Genomic DNA, 26347 nt, shown 5'->3' with positions numbered 1-26347 from the left:
GCCAAAAATGAAGAAGTGCTGTGAAGTTCAAAATTATTCATGTAAGAGGAGTATACTAAATGATAGAGTTCATAAATGAAGAATTCTATATAAAACTGCTCCCAATGACCAACTCTTTGGCTTCTTTTTGTCCTTTCTATGAAAATCATGAGGGATCACTTACAGAAAAGGGTGTGTTGGTAGTTACATCCAATATATTTGCTAATTCAGTGGCATCTGCAGACGCCACTATTATTTTGCAACCTGCTTCAAAATCTTGACATTATTGATCAATGTCAGGGCTGCCACCAGCTCCCATTGACTCACTAATCATGAGCATATTACCCAACTGATTTTTATCACCATGCTGTGCTGCAGAAGAATCCATGGCTGAAATAGCAATGAGTAATTTTTTCAGCTAGATATTTCTCTTCTGGGAAGAGATCCTTTGTAGTTTTATGCATATCAAAACTTCATGCATTTCAAAAAAAAAATCCTCAAAAACCACAAGCATAAAGGGTTTGGGCTGTTAGTTCTGTATATTCAGACAGTACATGAAATAGTTTTCCACACTTTCAATATGCAGTAGGATTTTTTTCAATGACTGGTGGACACAGCTTATACAAATCTTTGTTTGGCTAACACCTTGGAGCACAAGTTGTTCTGTTACAGTACAAATTGCAGACAGAGACCATGTCTTCAAAGGTTATATTTTTATTACAGTAAAAAATTGCATATTATTGATTCATCTATCTTCTTTCAGCTGTTGCCCTCTTAATGATGTTGTTTACAAGGCAAATTAAATTTTCTGCTCCTAGCTTAACCTGGGCTCTGGCTGTTAAATTAGGTTTTTGCTGTTTGTAAATCATTGGTAACCTATTTCTATAGAACTGGCTGAAATTCTGGGTTAAAATCTGCAGCTCTAATCCTAACTAACCCTTTCCCAGAGAAGTAGTTTATTTTTTTTAATAACTGTCCTTCATCCCTCAGAATGTGTTTTTGCAGGTTTTATGTCCCATGAAGCAGCTGCCACTGCTGTTGCACTGACCAGAAGGATGCTGAAGAAGTATTTGGTGGACTCCAGTTGAAAAGAAACGTGTTTTTCAAAGATCCAGCAAAGATAGGTGGTAAGAGTGGTATTATTCTGTCAGCAATAGTAGGATTTATTTGCTTAGCTTTACCCTACCTCTTTTTACTCTGCCTGATTTTGATTTTGGTAAAGCAGTCAGTTCACCCTAGTAATGACTTAGGAGAAGGCAGCAAGGAGCATGATGATTATGTGACCTCAGAGGGAATTTCACCTTACACCAGTTAATAAACACTACTAACTTCACTTTACAGAAATGGCTCCCCTCTTCTCACCCCTGCCCATCCTTGCTCTTTACAAGGAGGGGTTTTTGTTATTTTTTAGGACTATTTATCTCAGTAGCAGAACCTCAGTGCCTTTGCAGTCAGAGTATGTATGCTGATACCACGTGGTGCCTGGCTGATGCTGTGCAGTCAATTATGCAGTATCTGGGCAGAAAAGCAAGCGCAGCACGTACGAACGTAATGTTAAAGCAATCACCTGATGCCTCAGCCCCATCCTTTCCTCTGCTGCTAGTGGGGAAGGGTTTCTAAAATGCAATCTCCTCCCTTTTTTTTTTTTTTTTTTATTCTCTGTCTCCTTCCCAGTTTTGTAGTAAAATACTTGCTTTGTGTTAGGCACAAATGCAGTCAGGCATATAGAAAGGAGGGGGGTTGTTAATAATATTACAATTTATCAAACAGGAAAGCTCTCATTTTTAGTACACTGGTATTTAATACAGCAGTAGAAAGACAAGCACAATTATACACACTCACACACATTCCAAAGACAGGGCATGGCTGTTTTTCTCTCCTTTAAAAGGGCAAGGAAAACAGGTTTACCACACTTGGGCTAAAAACACCTCAAGCTAGAACCAGTCATACCTTTTTAATATACATCATAATGGGATGCTCATAAAATCAATATTATGCAAAGCATTTTCAGGATCACATTTACGTTTTTCAATCTGGAATTTGAAAAATTATTCCTCCTGTTGTTTTCATAACACTGGTACCACAGCATTACACAATTTTGCTCAAGAGGGATGTGAAATATTATAAAAAGACAAAACACAAAACCCGAGTTTAATACCTCAGTTAATTTCTTTGCTTCCACTTTAACATTTAACACCCTATCTTCTGTTATTTATGCAGAACTCCTCTTGCTCTCATGGTCAGAAACCTGAATTGTCAAGTTGCAAAGAAAAGGTTATCACTTCAATTCATTCGTGGGCAAATTGCTCAAGCTTAGCTGTCAATCAGCAGTCCACTCCAGCATCTGAGCTGATTTGTATTTATCACGGGTGTTTACTCAACAGATTCTCACAAGCAAACTGGAGCACAGGAAATGTGTCTAATGATAACATCATGCCAACAAACACCTTTTCTGCAGATAACATTTGCATTATGTGTTTACTGTTTGCAGAGCGTCTGGAAGACATCAAATGGAAAGGAAGATACGTTTCTTTTTCTGAGCACATATTCCAACAAAAAAACCCAAACAACAAGCAAAAAAAAAAAAAAAAAAAAAAATCAAGACTCCATAGGACAGCACTTCAGATGAGGAAGCCTAGATATAACTTTGCCTTTTCTTCCTGCTCCCTTTCCATATATTCCATTTCTTTTCATCCTACTCCATTGCCTTTCTGTCCCCCACTTTTTTGATTCCTGTTATTCTGTTATTTTGGGAAAAATCAACTAAAGGAAGAGAAAAGCAGATGCACTCAGACTCTATTCCCATAGTTTCAGCTGTTTTATGAATTTTGAATATGAATAGAGATTGAAACTAATCAACAGATGGTTGGAAACATGATTATTCATGAATTCTGAAATCCTGTATTACTTTGCCAGGTATTGTTTGGATGTAAAGAATATATGTGTAGTCTAATCTCCACTTTTGGAAAAGAAATCTAGCAGTCTTTTCAGCTGTCCCATGCCTGATGAAGTGGATATTTTGGACAATAAACTGTGGTACATGCCTGAACCCTTTGAAAAGGAACAACAAAAAAAAAAGGTAAAACCTGACAAATATCTTTATGGATTTCTAAGGCCCTCTGCATGAAAATTAGCCGTCCCAAAATTTCAGCTTGATGAGAGGCAGGAATAAAATATTTTTCGGGTTACTATAAGCAACTATTAGTTTTGATCTGCAACTCCAAAACCCAAAGAAAAGCTGAGGCACTCACAACAATGATCCAGTAAAGAAATGCAAAATTAAGTATAAGTAGTTATGAATCTATGATTTCCCTTAGGCAGACATTGATGTTTAGCAGCAATCTGTTTTATATAAGTAATAAGCTGCTGCCACCTTCTGAAAAAAGTTCAGCATGACTACAAATGCAATCTTTCTCACAAGGCCAGGCTAACAACATACACATTCTGAGCCAAGAAAATCGGGCAACAAAACAAGTTCTCCTCCAGCATCAATACAAAAAAAATCTGTTGCACTTAGAAATTCTTGCTCAAGAAGCTAATCAGAGAGTGGTGTCAACACTTCCATGGAAAAATGTAAGCATGCCATCCTTATCCTAACTTAGAATAAGGATCCTACTAACTTTCAAACTGGTAAATGTGACACTACAGGAAGACAACAGGACTGTGACCTCCCAAATCCTTCTTTATCTTTTAAATGCTCACCTGTTTGAACAAGAGTCTACTCTCCTTGGAGATACCTTCCAATCACAGCTTCCTCACTATAAAGTGTTAGAAAGTGATCATTTTTCTTTGTGTTATCTGCAAGAACCTGCTACTTCAGTGTCACCACCTCTGACAACCAGGAATCAGCTTTCTGGTAGAACTGGATGCAACAAGGATGATGAGATGAGCGACCCTCTGTGCCCTGTAAATGGGATCCCACTAACCAAAGCTGCTGATCCAGAGCAGGGAGTTTCTGCTCCAATATTCCAAATCTTTTGGTGATTCTGAGAAGGGATGATTTGGTGCACTTTTTTCCTCTGCCTCCACCAAATACTCCTTCAATGTGGACCATGCTGGTGTGAGTTTTATTTTGGTTTATATTCTAGAAGCAAAAGTACTGTCAGAGGGTACAAGAGCAGAGCAGCAGCAAACCAGTGTCATCTCTAGGAAATCAGTGTGTCACAGTCAGTACCTCTGTTATGAATAGATTGATCACCTCTCCAAAATATTCCTAAAAATAAAATTGTGGCATTTTAGCCTGATTTTCAAAGCAAATGAGGATTATATCATCTGACTGTCTAGCTCCTCCATCTTCCTGTAATCTTTGAATGTATTGATCAGTTTCAGCTAAAATTGATGGGAAATTGAAAGTGTCAAAAATATAATTTATAGAAATTTAGAGAGCCCATTGAGCACATAGCCAGAAAAAATCAATCTTCAACAGTTGCACTGCTGACAGGCCAACATGCTTCAATGAATCACTGAACTACAGTTCTGTGGTTTGTGAGAGGAGAAAGAGAAATCATAATCCAAACTGCAAGCTGTGTGTCAATTTCCCGGGCAACACCCAAGGCTCCATGGTAGCAGAATATTAAAGTGGACTTGTTTTGGAGGCAATTCTGAGTTATGCTGGGAACATGGACAAAACAAGCCAAAAATACAAAGGAGTATGAAATAGTCTTAAAACCATTACTAATATGTCTTTTTTTTTTTTTTTTGGCTACTTTTTCTAAGCATCCTGACATAATGGTATTTTTGATGCAGCTATTAAGCTTTTTCAGTAAAGATGCTTGGAAGAATGAACAAAATGAAAATGAAAACATGGAGCTATCATTTGACCTGTTACAATATCCCTTAGTACGCAGCTCAAAATCCATCACCTCCTCTCTACATTTACAGGCAGGCTTATGCTTTTCAGTGCTTGTACACAGGTCTCAATGTGCCATTCTAGCACTTTGAGGCTCCATGCATCTGACGAAAAATAACACCGCAGCTGTTTTGAAGGATTGCTGATTTTCAGGGATAATAGTTATTAATTTGTGTTACAGAATCAGCAATATTTTCATGATAAACCAGATGTTGTTGTGACAGATGTAAAACTGATTAATTTAATTGCAAGTATTTATCTGAAACTCATTTAGCAAAGACATCAAAAACTTGCATGGGAAGTTCTTCACCATTGTTTTGTGTGGTTAAGATCCTGTCTGGGATTTTTTTTGCAGGTCAGGAGGTCACAGCTTAGCACATTATGTTTTTCACTACTGGGTTTCTTTTTTTGTTATTTCTGAACAGAAATGCCATGCCTGGGATGGAGTCTTCTGCAATTTCTTTTTTGTCTCCTTAGGTTCACAGAACCACCAGCAGTTTCAGTGACCCCAACCCAACCCCGATTATTTGCAGGCATCATCTCATAGAACTGTCGAATCACAGCATGTTAAGGGCTTCCACAGAATGGAAGGGACTTTAAAAGTCATCAAATCCCAATCCCCCTGCCATGGATAGGGACACCTTCAACTAGACTAGATTGTGCAAGGTCTTATCCAATCTGGCCTTGAACACTTACAGGGATGGGGCATCCACAGCTTCTCTGTGCAGCCTGTTCCAGTGCCTCACCACCCTCTCAGTAAAGAATTTCTTTCTAACATACATCTTAAAATTGCCCTCACCAGTTTGAGCCCCTTGCTCCTTCTCCTGTCGCTGCGGCTGCTGAAGGAATGTCGCTCTGGGGGCGGTCCCGGGGCGGGGCCCGCCGGAGCTGTTCGGGGCGGCGGGTGCTGAGCGCGGCCGCTCCGCCTGGTGCAGCCGGGCGGGGCCGGCGCCTCCCCGCGCCTCTCTCGCTGGGGGTGCCCCGGGGGGAGCCGCTCCCGCCGCCGCCGCCGCCGCCGCCGCCGCCCGGGGCCATGGCGGCGCTACTGGTGCTGGTGCTGCTGGCGGCGCTGGGCGGGCGGGCCGTGCTGCCGGGCGGGCGCTGCGCGGCGCCGCTGGCCGACCTGCGCTCGCAGATCTCGGGCGTGGAGACGCTGCTAGAGGAGTTCCGCCGGCAGCTGCAGCAGGAGGAGCCGGGACCACCGGCGACAGCGGGCGGCGGAGTGGGCGGCGGGGAGCGGTGCGGCGGAAGCGGCGGCTTCTCCGCCAGGCCCGACTCCATCATCCGCACCAAGGACTCCATCGCGGCCGGCGCCACCTTCCTGCGGGCGCCCGGCGCCGTGTCGGGCTGGCGGCAGTGCCTGGACGCCTGCTGCGCCGAGCCGCGCTGCACGCTGGCCGTGGTGCAGGGGCCCGCCCGCCCGCGGGGCACGGCGGCCGAGCCGGGCTGCTACCTCTTCAACTGCACGCACCGCGGCCGGCCCGTCTGCCGCTTCGCCCCGCACCGCGGCTACAGCTCCTACAGCCGCCGGACCGCCGGCGTCGCCCCGCCGCCCACGGGTAAGCGGCTTGCGCGGCGGGAACGGCGGCGGGAACGGCGGCGGGGAGATGGCGGCGCTCGGCGCGGGGGCGGCAGGGCCGCGGAGCCGGCGGCGGGGAGCGGGCGCCGTCCGTGAGGCCGCCCCGGCGCCGGGAAGCCGCTCCCGGGCGGTGGGGCGTCGCCGGTGGAGGACGGGGCGAGGAGAGCCGGGCTGCGCCGTGCCGTGCCGTTCGGAGGGGCTCTCTGGGCCGGGAGAGGCGGCCCGGCCGTGCCCGAGGGAACCTTACCAAGGTGTATAAATACCTTAAGGGGAGGGGGATCAATAGGATGCTTCCAGGCTGTTCCTGTGGTGCCCAGCAATATGACAAGAGGCAACGGGCAGAAACTGATGCCCAGGAAGATCCTGCTGAACATAGGGAAGAACTTCTTCACTGTGCGGGTAGCCACGCACTGCAGCAGGTTGCCCAGAGACGTTGTGGAGTCTCCCTCACCGGAGATACTCAAGAACCCTCTGGACACAATCCTGTGCCATGTGCTCTGGGATGACCCTGCTTGAGCAGGGAGATTGGACCAAATGACCCACTGTGGTCCCTTCTGACCTGTGAGGGCTTTGGGGGTGTTTGGGCTTGGGGAAACCCATCCTTCAATATCTGTGCCTCTGCAGAGCCCTTGGCGGGGCACTGTGCCAGCCAGCCGGTGGCTGGGAGCCAGGCAGTGGGATGTGCACGTTCCCTGGCCCCACACTCCCTGGGGAACCAGTGAAGTCCCAGCTCCCCAGGTACTGTACATATTGGGCACCTTCAAAACATGAAGTGCTTTTTTTCCCAGCTATGCCATAACCTGGTGCATAGCCTGAGAGCAAGCCATGCTGTTCTTGGGGGTGGTGTCCAAATGTCATTGCCTAAGACAGCTTCTTACTCACTTAAATCAAGGTTTTTCATGCTTAATAACTCAAGAACTAGGCTGAAGAAGACAAGGATACCTCACCAGTAGTGCAAACACAGCATGGACATTCTCAACAAGCACCTCTGGAAACTAGGCCACATCAAAAGCAGCTGTTTGTTCAACGCTGAAGCATATTTAGGAGCAATATTATCCAGAGCAAGCAGCTGTAGATGAAAACAAATCTGGATTTCTAAATTTGGAGTCTGTTTCCTAGCACCTGATTCAAAGAATTTGTTTGCCTTCCCCCACCTCCTGTTGTTAAACAGTCGCCACTTAACTAATTTTGACTTAATTTCATTATCTCTGTGGACGATACTTTCCCAAATGTCATCTGCATCTTACTCAGCAATAGATCTCATCTGAAGTAAATTAGTCACTGTGTGCAACAGGAGCAAGACCTGGTGCTGGTGTGGGTGAGAACAGTGCCCAGATGTGCCTGCTGTTACTGCTCTCTTGGGAGGAGAAACATCAGGCTTGAGGTCCATTTAGACCTGCACGTTTCATGAAAATGTCAATGTGAATCCCCTGGAAATACGAAAGAGCAGGGCCTTGATTTATAGAGGCATTATGATTCCTAAATATTTGTTTGCAAAGTGCATGGGCAGGTAGATTAGAGAGCTACAAGGAAGGATCCCTTAGCAATAGAGATGAGGCAAGCTTAAGGTACCAGAAAAACCCAAGGTGTGATTTTAACATTTTCCACAGGAGGAGTATTATTCTACAGTATTATTTATGTAGCAACTTTGTGGTAGTTGTATTTCATAAGCCTGTATGCAGCTGCATGATGAGATTTTACATCAAAGTCACACAGAATTAGGCTTCATTTTGAACTGCCTTAATTCTATTAAAACCTATTAGGAACTAATTTTGCAGTTATGGCACAATATAAATAATATATTGTACAAATGATGCTCTGTCAACTAGAAATCTTGAATTTCTTGAATTCCTTGAGTTCTTGAATTTTGGAATTCTTAAATGCTTTGCCTTTTTGGCAGCTTTTCTGACTATCAGTACTGGACTTGCAAGGCAGTTTCAGTTCCTAGTCTGCAAATTGCTCTGTGTCCTGTTGGTTTTATTTAAAAGTCTGCCTTGTGGGTGATGGTGGTATTGGAAACAGGGGATTATGATTTCTTAATGCAATTACACTGGAGCTGAAACAAAGCCACAAATGAGAATGAACTTTTACTTAAACATCTGTCAGATGTGACATAGACCAGGAGAGATAAAATTAAGATTGAATTATTTTGCTCTAGTGTTTTGTTACCAGTGCATTCTTGAATTACATTGAAAAACAATCTAGACAACAGGATGATGAAGGCACATCTTTTTTCCCTTCTGTCACCCCATGAATGAGTTTAAAAAATTTAGGAAAGAACTTTCCATTTCAAGATTTTTTTCCATGAGGGGATAACATTTTAGCTGCTCCTTTTTTTTTTTTTCTTTCAGAGTACTTTTTCTTGAGTCTTCCACTGTTTTCTTTCTGATAATACCAAACCAACATTTACCCACAGATGTGGTGCCCTCATAATTCCAAAATATTTCTGTGCATTGGGATACAGTGATCTCTAAGATCACTAGTGGTGAGCAATGGGAGGATTCAATATCAAGGTAAACTAATACCAAACACATTCAGGAGTTTGCAGTGAAATAACCTTTTATAACAAAGCCTTCATTCAGAAAATTAGTTGGAAGCTTCATTATTGGCAGGACTAGTCTGTATGGAGGGAGCAGAATAAATAAAAAGCAGGATGGAAAAAAAGCCTATTGTATTGGCTCCCTAAAAAAAAGTGTTCCACCCCTTTTTCTAGAAAGCAGCCAGCTCCAGCATCTCAGAGGGTTGACCTGATATTTCAGTTCCATACTGCTTATTTACATTCAACTTAAATGCAAGTTGAAAGCAGAAGTTAAGAGATGATTTTTGCTGACCTGTGGCTGATAGTGTTTTGTTCCCATGAGTGGTAGCTGCAAGTGGCTCCTTGGAGTATGCCTCCAGTGAGTTTGTCTCCTTGGTTTTTTATGCTGACTTCTTATTCCCCAGATTTGGAGGTGTTTCACTAAGGATCATGTATTCCATTGCTTAAAACTTTGCTGTGGCAAAAGAATCTTCAGCTCAATAGGCTGTCTCCTTCCATGCCATATGTCTCTAACAGGCCAAATTTTCCTTTCTGCCATTGATTTACCTTTCTGAAGATGATGTGGTGGCTTACAAGCAAAGTGTGGTGCCTCCATCCTTTGGACCAGAGGTTTGTGTGGTCCCTCACACATCTTTAACAAAGGGCTTGAACTTCTGTAACTGACTCAATGCAACTCATGCTGCTGGAGTATAAGGTTTGACCAGGAAGAAAGTATCCTTATTGCTTAGGGGAATTGGGGCTTGTCTCTGCCCCTACAGGGCATTGACCAAGTCATTTAAAACAGAGAAGTGACATGAAACCCCTTTCCAAGGTAGAAGCAGAGGACTGGGCTGTGCTGTTTGTGACCTAGGTCAGTTTCTTTTCAACAGTTATTTGTAAACTAAGTAACTGTGTGAAGATTTGTAAACTAAGTAACTGTGTGAAGACTGTACCTAACTCATTTATATCAAATAAAAGTTGCCCTGGCACCATAATGATGGTGTTTATTAACAATTAGTTTTGGGGTTTTATTAACAATGAGTTTTGGGGGTTTTTTTTTTGCACCTGGATGGTTTTTTTAAAGCAAAGTTCATTTTGAGAGGTGAGTGTATACAAATTAGACAAAGCTGCCTTCGTCATTGGATGAGTAAGAAGTGTTTCATACTTTCTATTATTATAGAAAGTAGTTATTGTATGTTTTCCTAACTTTAGACATTTACCTTGAAATTTTCTATGTCTGACCTACTGGTGAAAAAACCAAGAAATAAGAATTTTGCTGTTTAGTCAGAGATAAACAGTTGTCTCACTGCTCCCATGAGCTCCAAGGCTTCAAGCACCTTCATGATACTGTTGAAGAGCACGTGCAAGGAATATTCCCCACAGTGATGGGAAAGCACCTTTCCTTGTGCAGCTCTGCCCACAGGGAGTGCAGTTACAACCTTGATTTCAGTAATTGCTCTTGTGAGCATAGCATCAGTATCCTTTACAGGGTATCCTTTGCAGAGCTTGAAGAGCAGAGAGCACCCTGCCACTTCAGGGTGCCCAGAGAGGGAATGACACTTGAATGGGGAGCTGTAGAAAGATGCAATCTTTGGGTTCGACTTTTGTTCGTCTCACCCAAAAGCTTGTGGTCTGATTGGCAAAAGTACTTAGTACTCACAATTTTAATCAGTAAAGATTGTACTTGGAATATAGCAAAATTCTGTAAATAAATATTCTGAATATCCTAAATATTCTGAAAATCAAGCTTTTGATATCTTAAATGAGGCACTTAAAATTGATGGTGTCTGATGAATTTTAATCATCATGTGCACTGCTTCATCAGGGTGCCACCTCATGCTAAATCAGTCTTTCATTCCTATAATGATGTATTATAAATAGGGACTAGAAGTGTATTGAATTAAGCAGAGTGCTATAAAAGGTATAAAAAAGATGCTGTAACTGCCATCTGTATGTAAGTCGTATTTAAACTTATTTTCCTTAGCTCAGATTTAAAAAGTGCACTCATGCTAATAATCCTGTTTGTTGTACAGGTACCTAGAGAGGTTTTCTATGCTTCTCCATGTGCTTCTAATGTTAATTCCTGAAGACATCATAGGAAATTAACTTAAATAAAAGCAGATATTACTTTGCCTAACAAAATATGCACTAATGAACATGTTCCTCTTTCAGGAAGTTGCACAGATGTCAAACAATACCTTAACCAAGAAAGAAAAGTGGTTTATATAAATAATCACTCAGCCTCCCCTCATAAATTACTGATCTTCTCTTTTTTTGCTGAAGAAGAAGAATTTGATGAGCCCCCACAGTGTCAGGCTGGTCAGGACATTGTGCTGCAGTCACCTGTGGACTGGGTGCTTTTGGATGGCCGGGAGAGCTCCGATGACCACGGAATTGTGCACTACGAGTGGACACTGCTGCAGGGCGACTCATCAGTTGACATGCAGGTACATCTGCAGCCCCCCTTGTGGCAAATTACTTCCAGATTGGTGTGTTCAAGTTTTAAATGTACAGCTACAAATATTAAATATATTGGAATCTGTCTGCCAGGCACCAAAATTAGGATATCTTTACAACCTGAACATTTATTTCACAGAAATGTAGAGCAGACCAGGTTGGAAGGGACCTGAAAAGATCACCTGGTCCAACTGTTTGTGGGACAAGGAGCCTCAATGAGGTTATTTTATCTGTCCAATCCCATCCTGAAGACCTCCAGTGAAGGAGACTACACTGTGTCCCTGGCTAGTTCCAGTGATTATTTCTAGTGGCTTACACAGTTAATCCCTTTCCTGGATGGCATGGGACAGCCAGCAGCAAACAAGTAGATAATAATATTCCACTGGATTTGAGCTCTGCTATATTTGTGCTCGCTGCACTTCAGCTTCTGTCACCCCAGTTAGAGACCCCTCAGTAATTCAGTTACTAAAAATAATAAGGGATTTTCACCAACAGTCTCCTGTCAGTGCTTATGGAGAAGCTACAAAGAAGCATGATGAAAACCTTATGAAATATTTTATCCATACATTTTCTACTGCACTTGGATTTCAAATTACCCATGAAGAGAGCAGTTCTTCAGTTTAGTCTTTTTTGTGAGTGCTGTAGGATCAGCAGAAAAAGAAAGAAAAAATGTCTCAAGTCCTCAGACTCTACTCATAGTCTCTTCACAGCCCACAACATCCAGGACATACTGGGAACTCCACCTAGAGCAGGAAGGATATGTAGAGGTGAGAGAGCGTGAAGCAAAATGAAGCTTTAAGACTAGTTGCTAGATATCATCTTTATTATCAAAGACTTGTTTATCAGACCCATTGCAGCATTATTTTCTTTAAAGAGCAATTAAATACTTTTTAAACTAATCTGTGATTTAGTAACATAGAGTAAAACAAAAATTAGAATTTAATAAAAAACATTAATTTTATATTTTTAATATTACTCAAAGTCACTTTATAAAATACAGACAAGTCATATATCCATTCAAAGCTGTAAAATTCACATTAACATTGGTGGCTTTTTTGTATTTGTTAACAGAAAATGAATTTGACACACATTTATGCTTAAATAAATACTTTTCTATTGTGTTCAAATGAGCAGGGATTTCTCCTACAGATATGTACCCTGGTGATTAACCATGATAATTTAAATTTTAGAGTTGAATTAATAGCTGTGATTTTTTTTCATGCATTCTTCAGTTGATGTCTTTAGTGCTTTGGTTACTGCCCTGAAGTTACTGGATTTTGTGTCATTTATTCTTTGAGAGTAATGTATGAATCCATAGCTACAAGGGAGATGGGAGTGTGTTTAAACAAGATAAAAGGCAGCTGTTGCATTGCTTTTATGTAGCAAAGAATAAATAGAAGGCAGAGGAGTGGAAAGGACTGCTAGAAAGAGATCTTATCATATTGTAGAAGGAAGCCTTTTTTTTTTCCTGTTGTGACTTATTATTGCTTTTTTAGGTAATTTGCTTCTCTGATTGCTACCCCTACTCTGTAGCTGCACAGCTCCTGAACACTTGGGGACAGTAATGGGTTGGGGTTTTTTTTAATGCTGATTATCTGTTTTGAGCCAAAGTTTCTGTGTAAGCAGATACAGGCCAGCATTCTTCGGGGCAGCATGAGAATAAAAAGGAAAGCACAGAGGTCTCCAGGAGGAGTGGTGGTGTATTCAGAAGTCAGTGGCATTTCAGAAGTCTCTGCACTGGGACAAGACTTGGGCTCCATGGCTCATGAGTTTTAAATACCACATTTGCTCTCCCAACAGTCACAGTGAACAACAGCAGGTTTATTTTAGAGCATAATAATTTCTTTAACAAATCAAAGAATAAAATTGTAAGGGGTCATACACTCCATCAGGAGGTACTCAACAGTCTGATCAGATAACTGAGTGCATTCATGTAAATAGAAAAGGAAAGACATTTCAGGTAGGAAATTTTCTCACTGAAAGAAAAAAATGTGTTATCAATACACTCTTCTATAATGGAAGGTCTAGGACTCTGGCCATATTAATCAAAAATTCTTGTTCTCTTTCAGGCATGAAAATTTATTTCTGTGGATCCATGTGATCCATGTTATATTGTCTACAGACTAACTTGATAAAGAAGAAAAGGCCAATATTTTACTGTCTATCCTCTAAAATTACATTTCTAATTGCTCAAAAATTGATTTAAATGTATGTGACCATTTGTTCTCCATTTGAGTGCTGAGATTCACAGCTCCAGGTAACTGAGTAGATCATGACAACACTACCTGCATGTTGCGGGTTTTTTTACAAATGGATGCAAAAAAAAAAAAAAAATATAAAATGTTACATGCTGAAATACATGCTTGAATAGGCTGACTAGACTGCAGGAAGTATTTAATCTTATTCCTGGAAGGTCATGGATGGATCATTGTGGCAATATGTTTTTTTTCCTGTGTGCCTTCACTCAGGTACCCCAGCCAGGAACACTGAAACTGTCCCACATTCAGGAGGGCGGGTATATTTTCCAGCTAACCGTGACAGACACTGCAGGTCAGCGGAGCTCTGACAACGTCTCTGTGACCATCCTGCCCATGGTTCATTCTGCAGCAGGTGAGAAAATGCCTGGGGCTGCCTCTGTGACACCCAGGGTATGGTACTCAGAGCAGAGCAAGGGTCTGATAAAGGTAAAAATGTTATTCTCCATTTTCAGTGTTTTATTTTGCCCTTGCTCATTACATAATGACATATCTTTCAGCTTTGAATCTCTCTTTCAAAGTGAGGAAACAAGCAAGCATCACTTGCCTGTTAGAGAAATAATACTTTCAGGCACTGAGTATTTGCCCTTCTATTGCTAATAAGCATGCAGGATTGGAAGAGTGAAATATTGACACAGGCATCATGTGCATTGTAACAGTCAGATGGTGTGGGCATCGTGACAGGGCTTGTGCTATAGGGAAGACCCAGTTAAAATTACCTAATAGTATGTTTGAGGCAGACTAAGAATAATATTGACCTGCATCTGTAGTCTGAAAGTTGACATGTTTTTTTTGTTTAAATGCATTTAAGTTTTTCTTTCTGATGGTTGTTATTGAAGCCTTATGCTACTGGGGAAGTTGAAACTGGAAGTGACCCATCATTTTTAAACTCTGAGCTTCAGAAACATGTGAAAAGCATAAAAGGTAGAAAGTAAGTTACATTTCAGTGGCTGTCAGTCCTGCTCTTAAATGTAATAACTTCTAATTACATTGTAATTAACAAGTTGCTAGTGCAGATCTGCTGCTCTGGCACAAAGTTAAATAGCATTATCACCATGTTTAGCAGAACCAGTGAAAATCTTGCTCTGCCTCAGCACAATATCTCTATGTGAGAGGGTAGTCCCTGTGGCAATAAGCTTTTATTAAGAAAAAATCTGCTTAATAATGCCAGTGTTCCAGTAATGGATGATAGAGTTGTGTTCATTAATATTTAATTCAGCTAAAGCAGCCAGAGAGGTTTGCTGCTTTGTTTATTTGCTGCTGTGGGTATCTGGGGTATCTTTTGTATGGACCACATAGGGGATTTGCTGTCTTCTTTATTTTTCTAATTCCCCAGCTGCATTAGCAATTCAAGTGCTACTGTTGTAGCCGGACCAGTTCTTGATGCCTTAATACGTGCAAGATCAGTGCTATTACTAGTGCTGAAGTTTAGGAGATGCATTTTCAGATTTTAGGGGTTTTAAACAGTTGTCTGCATTCCTGGCATCCTTCTCTTAGCCTGGTGCATCGTTTGGTATGCAGCAGGATAACAACCAAAGGCTGTGCTCCCTTATGCAAATTGATTTGCTCTTACAACACTAATCAAGCACTGAACTTGATAGTGCTTTACAAAGTGATGAACTGCACTGCTGTTGGAAAGACAAAAGCACAGATGTAAACACTTCATAATTACAGAATCAGAATGGGTTTCAGGAAAGCTTTGAGTATGCAAATGGGACATCCAGAGATACTGTCCATTTCCAGGGGAATCTAAATGTTAAAGCAGGCAGCAGTCAGTTCTTTCTGGTGAAAGTAATTTGTGAGAATGTGACCTAGTCCTATTTTGGTCTGTGCTGTATTGAAGTCACTGGATGCTGATGTCAATAAATGATGAGCATTCTTTGAGTATTTTAATTACATTGTAAAAAATATGCCATAAAAGATCCCATATGGCCCAAATGTGTGCATATAAAGCAACGTATTGGTGTTGAATGGATATGTAGTAGGAATTATGTGTTGGAGGGATGCAGTTACAGCCACAGAGATTTCATTTATTCATTTTCAGGACTGGTTCTGCATCCTTTAAGCCTAGGAAGATCTCCTTTCAGTTTAGGCCAGCAGAATTCAAAGCACTGTAAGGGTGCTGCACAAGGTGTAAGGTACAACAGCCTCCAGGTTGAGTACTCCTGTAATAAACAGATTACCAGGCTAGTGATGAAGGTGCCAGGAACAGCTATTGCCTATATTTGCTTCTGAGTCAATACGATGGCACACAGCTGAGTCTGGACTTTGTGCCTTGTTCATGGTGCTTCTTGACATGACGTGGTTTTGCTTTTTCCTCCATGCTGCAGATTTGAGTCACTGACTCAGTATTTACTCCTTGATTTCTCTTTTGGTAATTTGGGAATTGTTTCTCAACAGCCTGTGTTGGGGTTTGCTCTCGCTACCAGTTTATCTGTGATGATGGCTGCTGCATTGACATCACGTTTGCGTGTGATGGTGTGAGGCAGTGTCCTGATGGATCAGACGAGACTTTCTGCCAGAACCGTAAGTGTGCCAGGCCACAGTGGCACAGCAGACTGTGAGAGTAACCACAGCCTCAATGACCAAAGGGGGACAATGCCACTTCTGGGGCCTCTCTCCCTGTGAGCAAGCAGTTTGCTCCCAGTCTTTCATTGGAATTAGCACATGGGAAGGTTTAATATTTGCATACTTAGGTGCTCAGAAATTTTATTCAAAGCATATTAAAACTGTCAAGGGTCCCTAAGTGACAGGTTTTGTGTTCAGCAGTTAAAAGATCGGCTTTGCACTTGTGTGATGATTCTGGAAACAAGAACTGTGGTCTCTGTGTGAAAAGGTGTCTCAGAGGTACCCTTCACTGTGCTGTTAGACACCTTGCAAGAATCTGAAACACTGTGGGCACACATGGGAACCAATTGATTCACCATCATGCTATTTGCTTTCGTTAGTCATCCAGGCTCAGCTAAGTGAGCAAAACCCACCAGAGGGTGAATGGGCACAATGGCTAACCACTCTTTCATTGTATTTTAGTTGCTGGATTTCACTGTAGGGGTCATGAGTGTACTCTTGCAAGCAAGTGTTAGGTATCTGTGACTCACATTTCATTATATGTGTGAACCTGAGGAAGTTGTTCACTCTGCCTCAAGGCCCATCTTGGACAGTCTTCCTTAAGAACACTTCCATTCCCTTGTTGTACAAACTTTTTTTTTGTACATTGTACAAAAATTTTTGTTTCTGTTAACAGTCAGCTCGGGTCGGAAGACAGTGACACATGCAGCTCTTGGCACTACCCAGCAAAGGACTGCAGGACTGACTGAAAACACAGAGGAAAACTCTGCAGTGAACACCCTGAAAGCCACTGCCAGAAATCAACCACTTCTCTCAGTGGATCCAGACATGTCTAACCAATCGCTTTCTCAGGGACCAAAGAAACAAATCAGTGGATTTGTGCCAGGTAAGAATTGAATCTGTTTCAATAAACCCTTCTCCTTAAAGAAAGGAAGTGTCTTGCACCTTAAATTTAATTTGTGTTTTGGTGTCTGGCTAAGAGGAAAAAAAATTCAAATGTTAATAAATACAAAAGAAACCTGTAATAATGAAGTTCTAAGTAGGTTTTGATTTATTATTGTTAAGTTTGTTTTATACTAGGTGCAAAAAGAAAGTTGAAATGTAGGAATGCTAGAGAAATAATACAGTCTAAGAAACAAAATGTGCAGTGAGCTAAACAAATATTCTGCCACAGGTTCAGCTGTGTAGGCTGATGTATTAAGGCTCCTTAAATCTCATGGGGAGTACTTCAGGAGCACATAATAAAGTACTGTTCAACTTGGGTGAGAGTAATTGCTTTTCTCCTGGTGCTAAATATTATTTCTCTCTCTTTTTTTCTTTTTTTTCTTTTCCTGAACTAGTATCTTTACTATTATGGGCTTTTTTGTTTCTGAACTCTGTCTCCAGGGCAGGATCAGTCTTTCATCATTGTAGAAAAGTCTCAGGCTTTGGTAACAAGCTACCTCAGGTGTCCGTGTACAGGTCCCCAGTATTGTTCTGCACTGTGGCTCCAACTGTGTGATGTTACAGGCAGAGCCCCAGCCCTGGCCTTGGTAAACCTCTGGAAGCTGCAATGAAATTGATGTGTCTTTTAAGGTTCATGCTGATGAATTAAAATTATCTGAAATGGCCATTATATGAAAGCAAAACTGTGTGCACAGAGCCTAGAATCAGTACAAACCCCCCACTTTTATTTCTTTACAGTTTAGAGTGATTCATGTGCCCCAAGACACAGCTTTATTTTCCAGCTGCAACAGAGCAGTGCTCAGTGCCCTCTGCTGTCGGCTCCGGAAAAGGGCACTGCCCTGGCTGGCACCTGGGCATTCCCTTCAGGGTGCTTGTACTTCATCTGGGGAGTGCAGAAGGAGTGCAGAAAACTCCACAAAGGGAACACTGTGAACACTCGGCAAAGGGCGTGAAAACAATGCTGTCAAGAATTTGATGGCCTCAGTGAATTTGTGGGGACTGACAGCAAAATCCTGTCCCAAATGTTTTCCCCTTTTCTGTATATATAGATGACCTCTAGATGACTCCTCACTGCTGACTAAAATTCTGAAGTGTGCCTCAAACCCCTCTCACTCACATAGTCCTGAGTGACAACACCTGATATAGGGCCACCCTAACTGAGCCATCAAACTTCCAAAGGGCTTTGCAGGCTCCAGTGGGAAGTCAGCTGCTAAGTAGGTCTCCAAAATCATTTGGCTTGTGAATCCAGGCACAAAACCAGAACTGAGGTCACCACCTTCAGCAATTGATAATCAAGGGAAGTACAATGCAGAAGCATTTTTGCATAATCATTTTCTGTGTTTACCCATTGCACAGTTGCTTGCACCAGTTTTGCTCTAAAGGTAACCTTTTGCACAGCAGTACACAAGCAAAGAAAAAGATGCTTAGAAAATAAAGAAGTGTGATGGGGCTTCGGTGATTAGTGTACTACCAGTACCTGTTGTAATCTTCTAATTTTCAACAAGCAAGATTTCAAGCTGTTTTAATTCTTGTGGGTTTAATATTTTTCTTTTGGCAGGGCTCAGTCAAAATTTAATTTTAGATGCTTAATTATTTCCCTGTGGAATAAAAGGATCCAGTCTTTACTGACCAGGAGCCCAATACTTCTAACCACAAAAAGCATCAAACAACTCAGGGAGGTTTAAAATCACCTATGGATTGATTCCAGTTAGGGTGCATGGGGTGGGACATGAAGAGGTACTAGGTACATGCTAGGTACATGGGTCTGAAGGGCAGAAACTGCCAAAAACTGCTCTGCCAAAACCTGCTCTGAGCTGCTGTTTCTCCTGCAGACACTGAAATTTCATAGAGTCCCATGCTGTGCATTAATGATTCACAGAGTTCCAGAGAGGCCCAAGTCCTGCCCCACTGGGAAGCACCACAGCCTTTATGGAGTTGGAGAGACAGGCATCTAACCTATTCCTTAAAATCCACCCAGATCCATTAATTAGACTTCCCTCCACCAGTGCCATCTCAGGGAGGTTACAGACCAAATCTAATAATTATGTGATACAAAAATGAGAGGCACAGAAATACTGGAGCAGCTCCATAAAGCTCATCTGGAAATGTGTCCAGGAGGGCAGTAATGCTGGATGCATTTTTGAGAAGAGATAAGCAATGCTGAGCAGAAATCATACCAGCAGCCTCAAAAGTTCAGCAATTGCACTGACAGAAATCCTGTTCTGGGAGGGATTGTCTCCTGCTGCTGGTACCAAGGTAGAACCTCTGCCTCTGAATCACTGTAAAGGTCTTTGTTGGACTGAGGCAATCATGTTCTTGTTGGCCTGGAGCTGACGTTGCAAACATCCTGGCTTCTTATATACTATTTTACATAAATTTTGAAAATAAGCTTTAGTGGTCCTAATGTCACTGTGATGAAAAGCTGTCTACTTGAGATACATATTAGGGTGTATGGCTTTACAGTGGCAGCACAGGTTCTGGCTTTTCACATGCAAATGCTCCATTCAGGGCCACATTTTTCTTAATTCTCAGCTGACAGTTTCAGATCATCATGGAAATACAATCCATGGAAAGGAAAACGTGATGCTCTTAAATCAGGTGACTGCAGGCAAAGTGAAGGTTTTACCTACTAAAGACAGCATGTGGCACATTGCAGCTGGCTACTAGACTCTGTGCTTGATACAGGAGCTTTCCATTGATTTTTAAACAAGAGAAGTTTTTCCTGAGACATTGTAGGACTTGAGAGTTTCTTTTTTTTCCTTTTTACATTTGGTTTTTTATTAGTAGTGGCTAAAGTACCAATAAAGGCCTGTCCCTTCTGCTACTTACCTCTCCATAAACAGCTTTCATCTCTTAGAATTCAATAAAGATGTCTAAAAAAGGGACTTCCTTGTCAAATACAACCAAATTTATCTTTTCTCCTATTCTCCAAAGGATCTGGGCTAAGTTGTAATGTTTTGGACTGTGAGATAGTTCCTGGTAGCAGATATATGAGCTTTCTACCTATGAAGCTGATACTTAAGGGAACTTCCTTCTAGAATCCATTTTCTCTTAATAGATTCTCTGTTCCAAATTTCCTTTAACCTTCCCTACAGTGGCCCTTCATGCTTAGCTCTGACTTGATACAAGCTTTTCAAGGATTTACACTGAAGTATGAAAATATGCAAGTCCAAGTTAAGGACTGTTTAAAACTTCTGCCTGACCTAACAGGGGATCTATTCAAAGTGAAGTGAAAAAAGCCACAACCAACCAATACAAAACCCAAAAATTATTGATTGTTTACAATGGATAAATCTTGTTCTGCATTCCTGCCTTTTCAATGGGATTCCTCTACAGCAGGGCTAGTCCAGGGGAGCACCAAGTCTGACTTTGGGATAACCCCCTCAGGCACTCAGGGCACTGCAACAGACTCATGGTCTACTTTTGCCCTAGCTGAAAGGCCAAACATTTTCTTTCAGAGTCGAGAGTGGATGGAGGAAGAGGCATTTGATGTCAATGAAAGAGTCCTTTCTCTCTCTGCAGACATGTTTCCATGGCAGTAAAGTCACCCAGACTGCATCTCATGCAAAGGCCAGCGCAGCATTTCTGCATGGCTGCTTCCAAATAGCCCCAGTGTCTTTCTCCAGGGAAGTTCTCAAGCCTAGCTGCATATTCTGGCACTCCTGAACTTGCAGATGAATATAGAAAACACTCAGTAGCAGTACAGCACTCTGGAGTGAGCAGGGGGCTGGTTTCTAAGACTCAGTAGCAAACAGGGTCATGCAGATGGGTTGAATTCAAAAGCAGCCTGAAGATTTGCACTCCCCAGCACAGCCAAGCCAAGTGTATAAATCACCATAACAGCTTTGCATTCCCCTGGCACAGGGCCTCTGTCTGTCCCAGGCTGCCTGTGCAGTGCTGTTGGAGGCTGGCATTACAGCATTTGACTGAGTGCCCAAGCCTTAGTCATGTTTTTACTGCAGAGGCACCCACAGCAGTAGCCGTAGCCTAGATCTGTAATTTAGGGTAATTGGAAGGGGCTGTAAGTGGCAATTTCCTCAGAGTAGACTAGAAAATCAAGAGAAAGCGAAAACCAAATTAAAGCCATGTAAAATGCTTTATGCCAGGCTCCTAAACTTCTTTGGGGAAATTGCTCTTTGTGTTCTAGAGATAACAGATAAGATATTGAGCAGCATTGATAGCCTCTCCAGTCATGTAAGAACAGCCACAAGTCCTACACTATCCTTTATTGAAAGGATTCAATTCTTCTACCCTTCCAAAAATTTCCCACTAAACTTTTCTCCATATTTGCCAAATTTCTTTACAAGCAGTTGACTTAAATATTCCCTTTATTTAAATGGCAAGGAAACAATTTTCTAAAACAGGCATTTAGATGCAGGCTGGAGCAGCTCTTAAAAAGAGCTGATGTCTTCTGGGTATTTCCAAAATAAAGACAAGTACTCATTTAGTTTAATTCAGGAAAAACAGCTGGTGGTTTTGGTGTTAGTTACAACACATTTGGTGTTAGTTACAATAGGTCCTGCACATCTCTGATACCATTTGGGTATTTTAAGGCCAGTACATTCACTGTTAGGATTTCTCCAAGCCCACTTTACATGCCAGGACAACCTCAGGAGCCCAGCGAGGAGAGGGCCATGGCTTTTTCTGCAGCATTCCCTGTGGGTCAAGTCAGTGTTTATGCACCCCAGCCAAAATGGCAGGGCAGTAAAGCCACAGCCTGGGAGGCTGCCTTCTGCCTTGGAGTGGGAGCATTAGCATGGACTTTCATGACAGTACCAATGAAACAATTTAGGCTTTAATTAGCAGTCATGTGCATCTGCTGCTGCCACTGCCAGGGACACCTTCTGCAGCTCTTCAGAGCTGGTGCTGGTGGGTGGGACTTACACACAGTGCATGTTCCAAGCTAATTGACTTAAACACTTCCTTAGCACCCACCACTACATGTAATTCCAATTACAACATTTCACATTCATATTCTACAGATTTTGCAGCATAGTGTGTTTCTGCTAGCTGTATAACAGTTCTGAAGGCTGCCAGCAAATGTATCACAGCACAAGGTGTCCTTGCTTTTAGTTGAGATGCGCTGTGGTTTGGGATGTAAAATTGAATTTAAATTTTAGCTTCAGTTTCACATTATTTCAAAAATTCAAGTCATACAGTTGAAGTCAGAAGTTCTCAAACTGTTCTTTTGTTTGTTTTTTTTCCCGTAAGTTTAAGCGCTTCACATTATTTAATACTAGTATCCTGTGGATAAGATCTCCTAGTCACTGAACTGCAGTATTTATTTATCTTGCTTGATTTTGTGCAGATAACAGTTCCTCAGGGAAAAGAACAGATGATAAAAATGGGGATGGCATAATGATGCCAAAGAGAGATCAGCTTGGAGGTGGTCGCCCAGTCCCAGAAACAGGTAAGACCAGCCCTGTGAATTAATTTTGAATTACATCAGTTTTTCAGTCAGGTGCTATAGATACAGATAAAGTGGTCAAGAATTGAATAATGTACTTACATATTCTGAACTGTCCTTAACATGATCTTGCAGTTTAGTTTCATAGTATGAGTTGTTCCAATTACTAACATCTAAGTGGTAGACTAGCTGTATTTTTAAAGAAAAATTTCAGGTTTTCTCTACCAGTGTCTCACTGTGTTAAATAAAATGTAATTTCTCTTGACCTCATTGTAGGTGCTGTGTTACCCTTAGCCTTAGGCTTGGCAATCACTGCTTTGCTGCTGCTTATGGTTGCTTGCAGACTGCGCTTAGTGAAACAGAAGCTCAAAAAAGCCCGACCCATTACATCTGAAGAGTCTGATTACCTCATCAATGGGATGTATCTCTAAAACCTGGATTTGGGTCAGTTGTTTTCTCCCCTTTCTCCTGTGTCCATGAATCTCTGCCTCTATAAAAGGACCAAAATCCTTAGCTTATTTTCAAGTGTAGAAGAAGCCTATGAGATGAAGAACATACTCTTCCCCTTTTGGTGATAATATAAAAAGTGGGTAGATGACGTTGCTCAGAAAATAAGAAACATTCAGGCTCTGGAGAGTAGCTCTAGTTGATTGTTGTGCAGAAGACACTGCAAGGTGGGGAGACCGCAAACTGGATGTGGGGTGCCCATGCCCTCCCCGCAGCAGTTGGGGTCTCAGCCAGGGCTGAGTGCACCCCAGGGCCCGTGCACTGGGGCAGCCAAGGCTCCACAGCCTGGCTGTGTTGGCCAAGGTGTGGGGGGAAGCCTGTGCCATCCCGCTCTTCTCAGTGCTGCCACCACTGTGGGGACCTGGATGCTCCAGCCAACACATTCCTTCACCGTCCTGCAGAGACCAGTTGTGTTCTTTCCACCTGATGCACTGGGAGTATTTTCATTAAAGAATGTGTCTTGCTTTGTTAATTAAAAGCAGTGGCTATCCAGGCACCAGCTTTTGCAAAGAAAATTGGGATTTAAGGAAGAAAGCATGTTATTTTCACTCGGTCTAAACCTCTGTGCTGCTAGCAGACAGCCATGCTTGCTAAATGCTGAAATGAAAAAATGCAGCTCCTCAGCGGATGAGCTTGGACTTCCCAGTGCTCAACAGCAGTCGTGTACTGCTGCCTAAAGAAGCTGTGGGTGCCCCATCGCTGGCAGTGTTCAAGGCCAGGCTGGATGGAGCCCTGAGCAACCTGGTCTGGTGGAAGGTGTCCCTGCCCTGGCAGGGTGATTGGAGCTAAATGATCTTTAAGGTCCTTTCCAACCCAAATTCCTCTATGATTCCATGTACAATCCCAGAGCTGTGTCTCTCCCTGGAGCTCAGGGCTTGTTCAGCCTTTTCCACATCCAGCCTACCACCCTCACACAGTGTGAGAACAGCACACAGCAGTTTCTGCCCAAGATGATGGAGTGTAGGATTCCTGCTGGTTATCCCATAGCTCCCTGCAAAGCTTGAAAGCTTCGGTGATCTGCCCTCACCCCAGAAAAATTCTCATAAAATTAGAGCAAGTAATTGATATGTGTGAGTGAACTGCAGATGTGTTACCAGTAAAATGTGTACAGTACATGTTATATACATATATACACACACACTGTGCTGTCTGTCTTGTTTGGCTGTCCCAAGGATGTCACATTCCTCATGGGTCTCAATAAAACCAGAGTCAAATGAGGCATGCATTGTTTTGTATGTTGTCTTTTGTACTTCAGTAACTTTGAGTCAGCAAGAATATTGCCATGGTATACAAATAGTTATTCAAGTAATTTGTTCTTGATTACTTTATGTAAAATAGCTCTAATAAACCGATTCTATTCTTATATTTATTGCATTGTCTTTCGTTTCCATTGCCAGCTAAATTCTGTGCTACAAGACTGCATCATGAGAGCAGACAGAATTTCTTTCTCCTTTCTGTGAAACAGCCTTACAAGAAGCTGGAATGTGTAGGGTGGGGGAAGTTGTTGAGATACTTATTTCAGGGAGACCGAGAAGGAAGGGCATCTGCCTGTGTGACCTGTCTCTTGAGCTGAGCAGGACAGCAGCTGCAGGGCTGGCTGTGCCAGCCACTCAGGGAATCTGGTTGCCAGTGCTCCTTGCTCATGCCACATGAAGCAAAGTCTGGTTGTTTGTACTTCAGTGTTACAGTGGGGCCAGGAGACCATCTGAGGATGCTGCCCATTTCCAGTTTGGAGTACAGCCTCTCTTCCATCCCAGCCCCCAGAAGACATGGCAAATAGCACAAGACCCAAAAGGCCACATTTTAAATACAGCCTTCTTGGGAAGACTCACTGCCCATTTGATTGGGGTCTTATTTTCCATTATTGAAATTTGTATTGGGTTTTAATTAAGTACCTAAACGTCCTTCACCACCTTACCAAAGCAGAAGAAAGGTGGTCCTTTCTCTCTGTGCCCACTGTGCTCCTATTACCAAAACCCATTACCCTGGCACACAGCCAGCAGCAGAACAAAAGGTTTGGTTTTGTTCTGCCGGGCAGGACAACAGCAAGATCTGGCACAAAGCACAAGCCAGTGCAGCTATGGTGCAAGAGGCTGCTCAGCTTTCCAGTCACTCTCCCCAACAGTAGGCTTTGTTTCTGTGCTGCTGCTAGTGAATAAACCTTCATGGATTTTGCATATTCCAGCTGAGAATGAATGCCTGCAAGCAGAGCGCAGCAGACAGCAAGCAAGGTAGAGGAGTCTGGAGTCTGGTTGGTGCTGCCCTACATGGCCAGTCTTCCAGGGACTCTTTTTTCTGGGATGGGAGATGGTGACGATTGCTGCCCTCTGGGCTTCCAGCTTAAGGCCTATTACTTCCCAGGTGACAGCAAACTCCACGGCTGGAGTGAAATAAAATAGTTTTCACCTTACCAGAGAGCCTGGGGGCATTGTCAGCTGGATGGAGAGCAAGACAAAGTTGGCAAAGTAACAGACTGGCTTGGCAGGTCCTGCAATTCACACACACACACTGGTCTCAATACCGTGTGTTTGCATTTAATGGCTTTCATGCTATTTCATTTTAAGTAAGTCATACTGAACTACTGAGCTAGAGCACACCTGGGAGTAGCAGAAAATACTGTAAACATGCTCAGGATGTTTTTCCCCTACTCCCCAGGCAGCTCACAGTCACTGCCTCCTGCTGACTTAGCTTCTGTAGCCCCTCCCCAGCCACTCCCAAGATTGGGGCTCTCCCTCTGATGTCAAAGGAGTGCTCAGAGCAGGCAGTGCTTCCAGTTCACCTTCATGGCTGCTTTACTAAAACTGCATTCGTGGCCTGCCATGCAGACCCCAGAGCTGGGGAGTTTTACACAGTCACAGATCACAGAATGTGTCAAAAGGGACCTACAAGTGTTTATCCTGTAGAAGACGTGAGACGCTGTGTGGAAGTCATCACTATTTGAAGTCTGTCAGATCTGTTTCTCCTGTCCTAAACTGATGTTTGTCTATCCACATATCTGTGAATATGCTTATTGCACCTATTCTTACCAGTATCTTAGATAAGCAGAGAATATTGACTACCCTGACTGCATAGCCCTGTGGAAGTTGCTCCTCTGTGTATTAGGAGAGGTCATCAAAATTTATTTTGTCAATGTATTTTAATGTTGATCAAGATTCTAATTTCACTTAGACTGTTTATTAAAAACTGTTTTGCCCTTCAGACAGCTTAAGGACACAAATTACTTCAGAGTAGCAAACAATACAATACTTACCTAAGTTTGATCCATATTTAGAAGTAAGGTTTT

General features: G+C 42.5%; 1 protein-coding gene across 3 annotated transcripts in view; it reads left to right on the top strand.

Annotated features, from left to right (window-relative positions):
* The first annotated feature begins 5668 nt into the window (after positions 1-5668).
* LRP11 (LDL receptor related protein 11) overlaps positions 5669-26347 on the top strand; it is a 28560-nt gene continuing 7881 nt past the window's right edge. The window contains exons 1-7 of one of the 3 annotated variants that reach the window (XM_077175371.1): positions 5669-6387; positions 11209-11372; positions 13851-13992; positions 16038-16163; positions 16882-17091; positions 22459-22560; positions 22834-23001. In XM_077175371.1, coding sequence (XP_077031486.1) covers positions 5676-6387; positions 11209-11372; positions 13851-13992; positions 16038-16163; positions 16882-17091; positions 22459-22560; positions 22834-22988 — 1611 coding nt within the window. In that variant the 5' untranslated portion in view covers positions 5669-5675 and the 3' untranslated portion in view covers positions 22989-23001. Of the gene's footprint in view, positions 6388-11208; positions 11373-13850; positions 13993-16037; positions 16164-16881; positions 17092-22458; positions 22561-22833; positions 24428-26347 lie in introns of those variants that run through there. The other 2 variants (XM_054629639.2, XM_077175372.1) reach the window with 2 other exon arrangements.

This window comes from Agelaius phoeniceus, chromosome 3, assembly GCF_051311805.1.
Source record: "Agelaius phoeniceus isolate bAgePho1 chromosome 3, bAgePho1.hap1, whole genome shotgun sequence".
Lineage (NCBI taxonomy): Eukaryota > Metazoa > Chordata > Aves > Passeriformes > Icteridae > Agelaius > Agelaius phoeniceus.
The sequence above is the reverse complement of the archived record's forward strand: the minus strand, read 5'-3'. Positions and strand labels throughout refer to the sequence as shown.